The sequence below is a fragment of the Oryctolagus cuniculus genome, chromosome 7 (assembly GCF_964237555.1).
Source record: "Oryctolagus cuniculus chromosome 7, mOryCun1.1, whole genome shotgun sequence".
Lineage (NCBI taxonomy): Eukaryota > Metazoa > Chordata > Mammalia > Lagomorpha > Leporidae > Oryctolagus > Oryctolagus cuniculus.
Genome location: NC_091438.1, coordinates 116,684,456 through 116,695,172, shown reverse-complemented (window position 1 = coordinate 116,695,172; position 10,717 = coordinate 116,684,456). Strand labels below are relative to the sequence as shown.

Here is a 10,717-nt window from a genome sequence, read left to right as displayed (position 1 = left end):
TGCTCCACTTCCAATCCCGCTCTCTGCTATGGCCTGGGAAAGCAGTAGAAGATGGCCCAAGGCCTTAGGCCCCTGCACCCACGTGGGAGACCCGGAAGAAGACTTTGGCTCCTGGTTTTGGATCGGTGCAGCTCTAGCCGTTGCGGCCAACTGGAGAGTGAACCAGCAGATGGAAGACCTTTCTCTCTCTGTGTAACTCTGGCTTTCAAATAAATAAATAAATTTTAAAAAAAGAAAGAAATGTGTGCAAGGGCACATCACATAGGCACTAAGTGGCAGAGCCAATGCAGCATCCATGTCTCTTTCTGCCATATTTTACCTCATCACAAGTGCTCAGATGCTGAGGTGCAGGTACAGTTGTTTGTTAAGTCCTCATGACATGGGGTTGTTTCTGCTTGGAAGTAGCTTAGTCTGCAAAGAACTTGGAGGACAAGTCTTAGGGATGGACCTGGGGACTGGCAGCAAGAGCCTTGAGTTCTGCTGTGACCAGTTCTTCCATTCCCCCTGGACCATCCCAACCCCATCCCTTACCCCAGCAAGAGTTATTTTCTCACTCTGGATCTTTGTCCCTTTGACTTGAAATGAAAAATCTGGATGCCAGCCTTGGAAAATCTTCCTAGCTGCATCTTGGAGCCCAAGAGTACATGGCCAGTTTTAGAAAGAAATTGCTGGGGCTGGCACTGTGGCCTAGCAGGTAAAATGGGCACTGGTTCAAATCCTGGCTACTCCACTTCTGATCCAGCTCTCTGCTGTGGCCTGGGAAAGCAGTAGAACATGGCCCAGATCTTTGAGCCCCTGCACCCATGTAGGAGACCCGGAAGAAGCTCCTGGCTCCTGGCTTTGGATCAGCACAGCTCTGGCCATTGCGGCCATCTGAGGAGTGAACCAGCAGATCCAGTAGATGGAAGACCTCTTTCTCTCTGTGCCTCTACCTGTCTGTAACTCTGCCTTTCAAATAAATAAATAGATCTTAATAAGGAAGGAAAGAAGGAAGGAAGGAAGGAAGGAAGGAAGGAAGGAAGGAAGGAAGGAAGGAAGGAAGGAAGGAAGGAATCACTGGGCTAGTGTGGATCCACCTGGGTGGATCTGCTCTGATAGCAGCAACAGATTGGTCTTGGTGGCCTTGAAACCTAATGGCGCTGACCCATCTGAAGCTTGAAATTGCTTGGGAGCCATCACTCCATTTGTTTGCTGTCACATTCTCCCTTTTGGACTAGGAGTGTCTATCAGTGTTATCCTATGCCTGTCTCATACTGACATTTCGGGAGTGGATCATTTGCTTCTTGAGTTTTACAGGTTCACAAATGGAGAGCAAATGTACATCAGGATTAAACCCAGAGTTTCGTCCTTGACCAACTGAGATGGTTTGGTTTAGATGATGAGACTTGGGATGTTTGAGTTTGAAGATTTAGATGAGATTTTGGATTTCCAGTTGATACTATAATGTATTGATCCTTTGGATGACATTGGGATTTGATTGAATCTATTTTCTGTGTATGATAGATGTGAATCTTTGGGGGCCAAAGAGTGAACTGTGGTTAATCAGAATAATGGTTCCCCAAAGACTTCCACATCCTAATCCCTGGAATCTGTCAATGTAAAGTGACAGTGACATGGCAAAGGGGAATTAAGGCAGCAGATGGAACTAAATTTGCACCCAGCTGACTTTAAATAGGTAGACTACTCTAGATTATTCACGTGGCCCCATGTAATCACCAGGGCCATTAAGTGTGGAAAGGATGACAGAAGAGGAGGACCAGAGACAGCAGAGTGAGAAGGACTTTGCTCAGTGCTGCCGACTTTGGAAGTGGAGTTAGAGGGGCACAAGGCAAGGGTGCAGGTGGTGTGGAAAGCCTGGCAACGGCGGGCTTTCAGGCCACTAAGATTGCTGTTATTTGTTGCAGCAGCCACAGGAAATCGATAAAAGACCTGTCCTGTGATTGACTGTTCTAGGATCTTAGACAAATAGTTTCACCTTTGCATTTCTTGATATTACATATATTCAGCATAAGAACTATCGTGAGGATAAAAACGAATAGAACTGCTGGGTACACAAGTGCCTGGTAAATGTGAATGTCCAGCTTCCCCTTTGTCTCTAGTTTGGGGAAACATAAGGGAGGAAACAGGAGCCACGTGCCACTCTCAGTGGTCCCTCCTCATCCTCTGACGCGGGCTGTGCACAGGACTCCCTCGTGAACTCCTCAAGCCCTCCTTATCTGGAGCACTGGTCCTTCATCTGCATTTGGGAGACCCACAGCTCCTACCAACCTGATGAAATCCCCCTGTAGAATACGAAGCTCTTTGGAGGAGCCTGAGATGAGCATAGAGCCTGAGCCTCACTGTGCAAACAGGCTTTCAGAAATGAAAGAGCAGCTGAACCGTCAGCGTCTACACCATGGCTCCCAGATTTCCCAGGGAAAGAGTCAAGAGGCGGTGTCCCGAGCCCAGACAAGCCCATTCAAAGAGGCCGGCCCCCCATCCCCCTCCCCTCCCACACACCCCACACAGAAATACCTCAAACACTTCAGGCTTGCGACTCCTTAATTAGTTGTGTTATGAGCTTTTATTTAAAAAGCACATTTAATACAGGTATAGTTTCGCAGATACAAGTTTTCACTTTGTATGCTACAAAAGTCTTTGAATATTATTCTCTTTACAAAATGGAACCTTACAAAAATACTGACAATTTAATGTTTTTATACAGTTTTCTCTAGTTGCAGTTATTTCTTTCATTGTAAAACAATGTCTACCACAGAACTACATTTTAGTTGATATTAAAGAAAAAAAATTAACTCAATGCTTTTTTAAGCAGCTAATGTAAATAACACAGGTCGAGACACAGTTTATAATCATAGTGGATATAGCTAGAATTGTTTCAGAAATAATATTTTACATAGTTAACTTTTAATGTTTTATACATTATTTATATAATATTTATATATAAAAATCATAGCTTGCTATACGTTGAAATGAAAGGACGGATTCCGGAGTAAGGATGTGCATGTGGTTGATCCATGTGGTTACTTGTAGCCCTTTGAAAGGTTTGCATCCAAGATCTAAAGGCATTTCTTCCTTCTTCATTTCCTCAAAGGTTCAGTAGAAGGGGTCTCCGTCTACTGCCTGAGCGAGACCTTGCTTGGAAGGACACTTAACGGGTAGAGAATGAGGAAAAGTCTCTGCGGAGATTTAACCCCTGTGTTCTGCCCAGCAGAACCAACCAAGAACTGCCCCAGGGGTCAACCCTAAGACAATAGTGCTTTACACAGCTTAGCAGGAGCAAGTCCCACAAGGCCCTCGCAGCTCCCACATCTTGAAGGGCAGCCTCTCAGGCATGAGACAGTCTGCTATTCGGGCTCCTTCTGACTCTGAGCAGCCAAAAGGTTGGTTCAGTTTTTCATTCTGCCTCCTGCCGCCTTCCCCCATTTGTTGTACAGAAAGCTGCTGGTGGCAGCCCGTGCCTCTGCTCATCTCTGAACCCTCCCAGGAAGTCCTGGTGGGCACACAGCAAGGATTGAGGGAGATGCAGTAACACCAAGTCTAACCGGTTCTAAAAATGTGCAAGTGCCTGGCGACTGACATATACAAAATCGGCATCCTGCTGCTGACATTTCAACATCACAGGATACTGTGTCAAAAGAAGGCAAATGAGGGCCCGAGTCCTTGATTTCTTCTGAAATTGTGCTATTTGCAAAGTTCATTCATCCACAAAGAGTCTCCTAATCTGTAACTGAGGAATTGTGGCTGCCGGCCTGGGGAGAGGCCGGGTGGAGGTGATAAGGCCTTAGAAAGGGGGAGTTGGAAACTGGAGATCTGATCACTTGACTGAGCCAATGTGCCCTTGTTTTATGATCAAAAAACAAAACATCTTGAACCAAAGTCACAGTAGAGGAGAGAGTGGGATTGACAGAGAGGCCCACAAGGGGAGACCCTCCCCCGACAGGCTAGCTTCTCTATTCAGTGCTATTTCTGGTTTGGTGTGCTACAATGTGAATTCGCGCTGTACGGCACAGGCCTGGGATTCCTCGGGTCACAAAAGGTGACCAGCAGACTCGACTCGAATGGTTTCAGTGTGTACTCCTAAACCAGCCTGTGTTCACTAGAACATGAACACCTCCAGGATGCTGGTGCAAGGGATTTGTTGGCTGTTGTTTCCGCACAGGTGAACACTACCTATTTTGAAGGCCACAAAGTAAGACTCTTTTTTCTTTTTTTTTTTTCCTTTCTAAAAAAATCAAGTTGGGCAAAAAGTTTTTCCCTACATTCTACTGTCTGATGAGATCGGAGAGCAGCAAGAACTTGCTCTCAGCAGTCATTTTACAAAAACAGCTGAGGAGGAGGCAGCACCTACACCATGTTGTGGTGATTGTTCCTGTCAATGATATCCACAGGGGACAGGATCTCCTTCCTGATGGCGGTGGGAGGCAGGGACAGCGTCGTCTTGCTCTTGAAGAGGTCGGACACAAAGAAAACCTAGAAGCACAAATCAGAGATTCAGATCAGTAACCGACATCTGGAGCTGGGGAACAGGCAAAGACAAGGGGAGGTCAGAGGACTCAGACTCAGGGAACGGGAGCTCCAAATCACAGAACTTTAAGCAGGGAAGAGATCATATAGTCCACCTCTTAGGGAACTGATGCAGAAACTAAGTCCCAGAGAAGGATGGTGACACGCCCCAGGTTGCACAGCAGTGGTAGGAGTAGAACCCAGCTTTGTGGACTCAGTGCAGTGCTCCCTATCCACAACCCATACTTCCTTATTTCTCAAGGCAAAGTAGCAATGACAGCTAAGTTCCTAAACAAAGGAAGTCAGTCATACCTAGTCACAGTCATTAATCTGCTCTGCTTTTCCTTTCTTCCCAAAGGAATCCAGGGTGTAACCAAAAAAGATCAGGCAATATGAAGGCCTACCAGCAAGACTGAGTCAGGAGCAGTGGTGAATATTTTTTTCTGGAAATCCAACAGTATCAACCATTTGATGGGAGGTGAAGAGACCAGGGTCTGGGGCTGGTGCTGTGGTATAATAGCTTAAGCATCTGCCTGCAGTACTGGCATCCCATATGGGTGCAGGTTCGAGTCCTGGCTGCTCCCCTTCCAATCCAGCTCTTTGCTATGGCCTGGGAAAGCAGTGAATGGCCCAAGTATTTGGCCCAAGTATTTGTACCCAAGTGGGAGACCTGGAAGAAGCTCCCGGCTCCAGGCTTCAGATCCACCCAGCTCCAGCCACTGTGGCCATTTGGGGAGTGAACCAATGGCTGTAAGACAGCTCTCTCTTTCTCTTCTTCTGTCTGTAACTCTGCCTCTCAAGTAATTAAATAAATCTTTAAAAAAAAAAAAAACTAGGGTCTCACTGCTGAGGGAGTCAGCAACTTACCCAAAGGCAAGGTCAATGGAAAGTCTCCCATCACTCATCCCCAGCATCCTTCCACCTCCTGGACACAGGACCCCACTAAGTGTCTCTTAGAATCAGGAGAGACATTTATTGGATAGATACCCTTGCAACAGTATGAGGATAGCTCAGATATAATTCCTGTCTCAATGAGCTTATGATGAAAGATTCAAGAACTTGAAGCACTACCCAAGTAAGAAACATTCATGCTTTGTATTGGATGGAAAAATAAGCCCACACTTTGCTTTATCTCCCCCAGTTGCCTTCTGTCCTACTCTAAGTTATCCTACTGATGTTATCACCTGACAGGTGTAGAAACAATGTCCTTATCGTCACCTAAAAATGATCCTCCCTTTCATCCTTCCCTTTGTCTCCAGGAAGATTTTGATCAATCCCTCCCCATCCCTGGCTCTCGATTCCACTTATTCCAGTTTGGCTAGATGCCTGAAATAAGGGCACTTACAGCCTTAATTTCTTCGAGATCCTTCTCCCAGATTCCATTACACCTGCCAAGAGCAAGACAATCTCCCATCCCCACCAAACACCTTCTCCTTCAAGATCCTAAACACCTACCACCTCCATCAGCTGGATTATTTCCAATGTAATTTTGTGGCTCATAATCACTACACATTAGGGTACCCATTTCCAAACTAACTACAAGATAGAAATAATATGAAGGCTAAAGGTAATAATGGACTTGAGAGACTGAAACCTGTGTCTGGTACATGGTTCAGCTAAAGGCACTCCTTTTTCTAATGCTCTGGACATCAAAGAAATTACTAGACCCAGGTAAATCATGCTTTCTCACATCTTGTAAACTTTGCTTATTGCCCTTTCTTCCTGCTTGGTTTCTGGAGGACAGAGCTGTAACCCTCATCAACCCACAGACAGCCTTGAGTCTTGCACACCTCAGGGGCTCCATAAAAGTTTGTTGTTGAATTTCTAAAACTCTCTTTACTTCCTAGGAAGTAGGCAATCTCATCTTGGATCTCATTGAGATATCCAATTCCTATAGACCTCAGGGCAACCCTATACTCAAACACCACGTGCACGTAGCCTGGCGGCAAGATCAAGAATTGAGTCAGCTGCGTTTTGCTTTCAGCATGGCTTGAAGTTACACAAACATGTTTTTTGGAATCTTGAAACATGATCCTTTCAAGACTCATATAGGGCTCAATCTCCCTGATGCTTGAACAGCAGACACAGAAAGGACTAGGAAAACTGGCAACTCCCTGATTTGGAGCAGAAAGAAAGTTCCCTTTCTTCCAGAAGAGGATATCCACCCAGATTGGAAACACAAGCGCCCAGGCTGGGGAGGTTCAGTACAAATTAAAGTAACCATTTTCCATCTATGGAACAAACCCATTCCCCTCCCATAGTCCCACTCCACAGATCCTCTCTGCCAGATGAATGAATGAATGAATAATAATAAAATAACAGTCTGCGCAACAAGAAGAATCTAAGTTGCACTGCTTAGAGCATTCGCTTTCAATTCTATTTCTCCAGTTCCTTATTTATAAAACTGCTTGTTTTGAAAATGTATGAATGCAATCAGGAGACTAGAAGACAGAGTCCTTTTTCCTCCAGGAGCTTACAGGCCAATGAGGGAGAGAGCCACATAAAAAGACCACGAGGACACAGAGTGTGAAGCTACATGACAGAGGAGATACGCAGAAAATGTAGCGTGTAAGTCAGAAGGATGGATGAAGAGCGGGCCTTACACGCCTTCCCCCAAGAGATCTATATGTGGGCTTGGCTTTGAAGGATAAGAAGTTAGCCAGATGGTAAATGCCATGAGTAGTGCTTCAAGAAGGGAGCAGATGGTAAAGACCTGGGAGAGAGAGACCACTGCATGTTCAGGGACTGCGGGAAGCTCCTGTGCGGCTGCAGAGGACATGGCCAGATCACGCAAAGCCTCCTGGGACGTGGTAAGCAGTTCAGACCTCCTCCCTCCAGTGCTAGGAATAATCGCCAAAGCTTAAGAAGAGAAACACCATGTTGGAAACACCTGCATTAAGGTGACAATGGTATGTAAACTACAGAAAAGGCACAGTGAGCTTCAAGGTGGGACTGCAGAGCCTGGGAGGGATGAGTCCTGAATGACAGCCATACTGGGAAGACAGAGAAGGTGCTGGGGACAGGACTGAAGCTGTTTGAGGGGGAGAGTTGTGTGTGCACAGCGGGGCTTTTCCTTCTAGTCCAGTTTGCAGCTCTGGGAACCTTTGCATTGGTTCCCATAAAAACTCTTACAATTTGGGTAAACTATTCCAGGAAAAAAAACGATAGCTCTGCCTTCTTCTGTTTTGGCTGCTTCTGATAGTGTCTTGGGGGGAAACGATTCTGATCTCCTGCTGAGTCAGAGTGACCGGCTATGCTGTGCTCCGAAGGCGGAAGAGGACCTGGGCAATGCCACCCTGCCTTCAGAGCAAGACTACACGCAAATCAGGTACCGAGCAGCTACAGGAACAGCACATGCCTTAATGAGGAGGTATACAAGTGGTGGCTATTGTTGCTGTTCCGGCAACACCTTATTGCCATCTCCCACTCTCCATTCAACACCCGCGGTGGTAGGAGGAAGGTTTGCTCTTTAGAGTAGGGCAGACTTGTCTCCACATCCAAATGTTGCCATTTTCAGTAAAACACATAGGTGCAAGGGATGACACCTTTCCCAAGGGATTATTTCAAGGATTATGAGGGGGAATAAAAGGCACAACGATGGCACAGTGCCTGGAGCCCAGGGAGAGGTAACTAAGAGTCACACCACTGACTTGTGTGCTCAGGGTCTGCCTGCACAAAATCACTGTTCCTGTGCCCCTTATGTGGAAAGAGAAGAGGAGAAAGAATCAGAGAGAGAGAGAAAAATTGGAGAGGGCAAAATCGAAGGGTTGAGGATGTGAATGAATGTGTAGAAGCCGACACCACCTCAGGCTGGATACAGAGGCCGTGCGGATGCTCACACAGGGCACTGAGGGTCCGCTTCCCGGATCCTACCACTTCTGGGTTGGTTTTGGGAATGAGTCAGCACACCGGGAAAGGAAGATGCATGTGATGTCTTCCTGCCAGTATTCCTGTGCTCCAGAGATGCCCGTCTGCCTTGCAGCACTCACAGCTCGCTTGCTGCTGCCGGGCGGCTGCCTGGAACGATGCTTCAAGCACCCAGAGGCCAGAAGCGAGAACCCTGGTCAGAAGCCAGGCTTCCTCTTTCTTTGTGGTGAGTGGCCAACTCAGCAGGTTTTGAGGGTCATTTTGTTAAGGGCAGATTATGACAGCAAAATTGTCCTTCAAACGTTTCTTTGGACACTGAGTGTTTCAACTTGTGAGTGTGTGTAAGCGAATGCTTTGGAGATAGGAATCATGCCCGCTGAGGTTTCCATAAGCACCTGTTACACTTAGATGCCAGCACAGGGCAGATAACCATAAAAGCAAAGGCATGAAGGATCTCAGAGGCAGGAGAGTCCTGACAGCAGTCTATTCCAGCATTTCCCAAAATGCAGTCCTCAAGTTATCTGCTTCCAAATCACCTGGGTGTTTCCTGCAAAAGCAAATTCCTGGGCCCACTCCAAGCCTACTGAGTGTGTCCTAACATCCACATCTGAAAAAACACTACAGGTGTTTGTTATGCAGAAGCACTGGGAGGCAGTCTGGAGATGAACAGACGGGCTCACCTGCTAGCTGTGTGCCTTGGATAACTTGTCATTTTTCTGAGAGCAGCTCCTTTGCACCCTGGGCATCGGGACACCTTCCTTGAGCAGCCCTTACTCCCTCTTTCTGGTACCCATACTGAACTTTTAATGACCTTCCGTCTTTGCATTAGGCCATAGGCTTTGATGCGTGATGTTTTAAATGCCAGATCATGTTTCCTCTTGCTACTGCAGGGCATGGATCATGTTGAGTCATCTCTATGCTCACAGCCCAGAAATTACAGGTCTCAGTAAAGCTGGTGCACCCTCCGTGCGTGTATGGAGACCACGGCTGCCTCTCCTGTTGCACATGCTCTTGTGTGTCTCAGCCTTGGGATTTCCTTTTGGTTTCCTGGTCTACCATACTGAACAATCTCACAGATTAAGGGAAGAATAACTTTTTTTGGAGGAGAAAGCTTTGGGAATTGGCTCACTCTCATGCCCTAAGTATAGTAAGTGCTGTCTCAAGAAAACTCATCTTTGGCAGCTTTGCCTTTTGACTAGAAGGGAGTTACTCAATTGCAATCACTACTTTTTGACCCCTAATAAAGGGATTTCATTGGCTTTTGACACTAGGAAGTTGCCAGAGTATGTGTTGAGTGATATCCTAGCATATCTGGGAGGGAACATGTTGGAGTGGCTAGAGTAAGATTTGGTCCCAAAATTACTTCTGGGTCTTGACTTTATTTATCTGGAATCTTACTATTTCAGATGACTGAATTTCCTTATACTTGTATGCAAACATAATATATATATATATATATATATAAAGAAACTATCTTCCCATAGTTACAGTAAGGTGTAAATAGAATAATATATGTGAATACACTTTGTGCCCGCTGAGAACGATTCAAATCTCACACCAGTTACCATCAGTGAGGACCATCACTGCTACTGAGAAACATGAAGGCTGTTATCCCACAATAAGAAAATCTGGAGGCACAGGAGAAAATGTGGTGGGAAACTGAAGGAGAACAGGAAGCTGGGGGTGGCCAAAGAGGCTTACAGGAAGGTAGTCCTTGGCTGTCATGAAGGAGGCCATCTGGGAAGGAGGACCCAGAGGCTGACAGCTCTGTCACTGAGGGGTTGAACTGAGCTCAGGAGCAACAGAGGCTGGGCCACCTCTGCAGTAGGGCCACCATTCCCTAAAATCCTCCTAGCTTGAAGTTGAAAGGAGGACGGGGGCCATTCCTCACTGAGTTCACCTCTCCCCATCATCTCACAAATTCCATTGCTCTGAATCCCATGGTCAGAAGACATCCCATGTTCCTTCTCATCCCCCTCCAAGTCTGTGTGCTCTTCCTTCTGCATGGAATCTCTTCCTTATCTTTCATATTGTATAGAAAATACTCTGCTCAAGAAGAATTCGCGATTCCTTCCCTGTGGCCCCATGCCCTCAGCAGTGGATCCCATTCCAGCACCTGTGTCCTTCTAGTTTCTTCTTTGTCTACATGTCTGCCCCCCAGCTCAGCCTCGAGTCATTAGTAAGGTACAATACTGGGTGGTCACTCTCAGCATTTCTAAGGTTAGATAGGAAGCCTTACAATGGCTTATTTTGTGACATTTGGTTCAGTTACGTCTGGGTGCCTCTATTGGATTGTGATGTAAAATACGTTTCTTATTATGAATTGTGGTAAAATTTTGGAAAGTTA

The 10,717-nt window shown here is 46.3% G+C and overlaps 1 protein-coding gene across 1 annotated transcript in view; it reads right to left on the bottom strand.

The window, feature by feature from the left end:
* Positions 1–2,544: 2,544 nt before the first annotated feature.
* Positions 2,545–10,717, bottom strand: part of PLPP3 (phospholipid phosphatase 3) — an 81,506-nt gene continuing 73,333 nt past the window's right edge. The window contains exon 6 of the mRNA XM_002715957.5: positions 2,545–4,470. Coding sequence (XP_002716003.1) covers positions 4,345–4,470 — 126 coding nt within the window. The 3' untranslated portion in view covers positions 2,545–4,344. The remainder of the gene's footprint in view (positions 4,471–10,717) is intronic.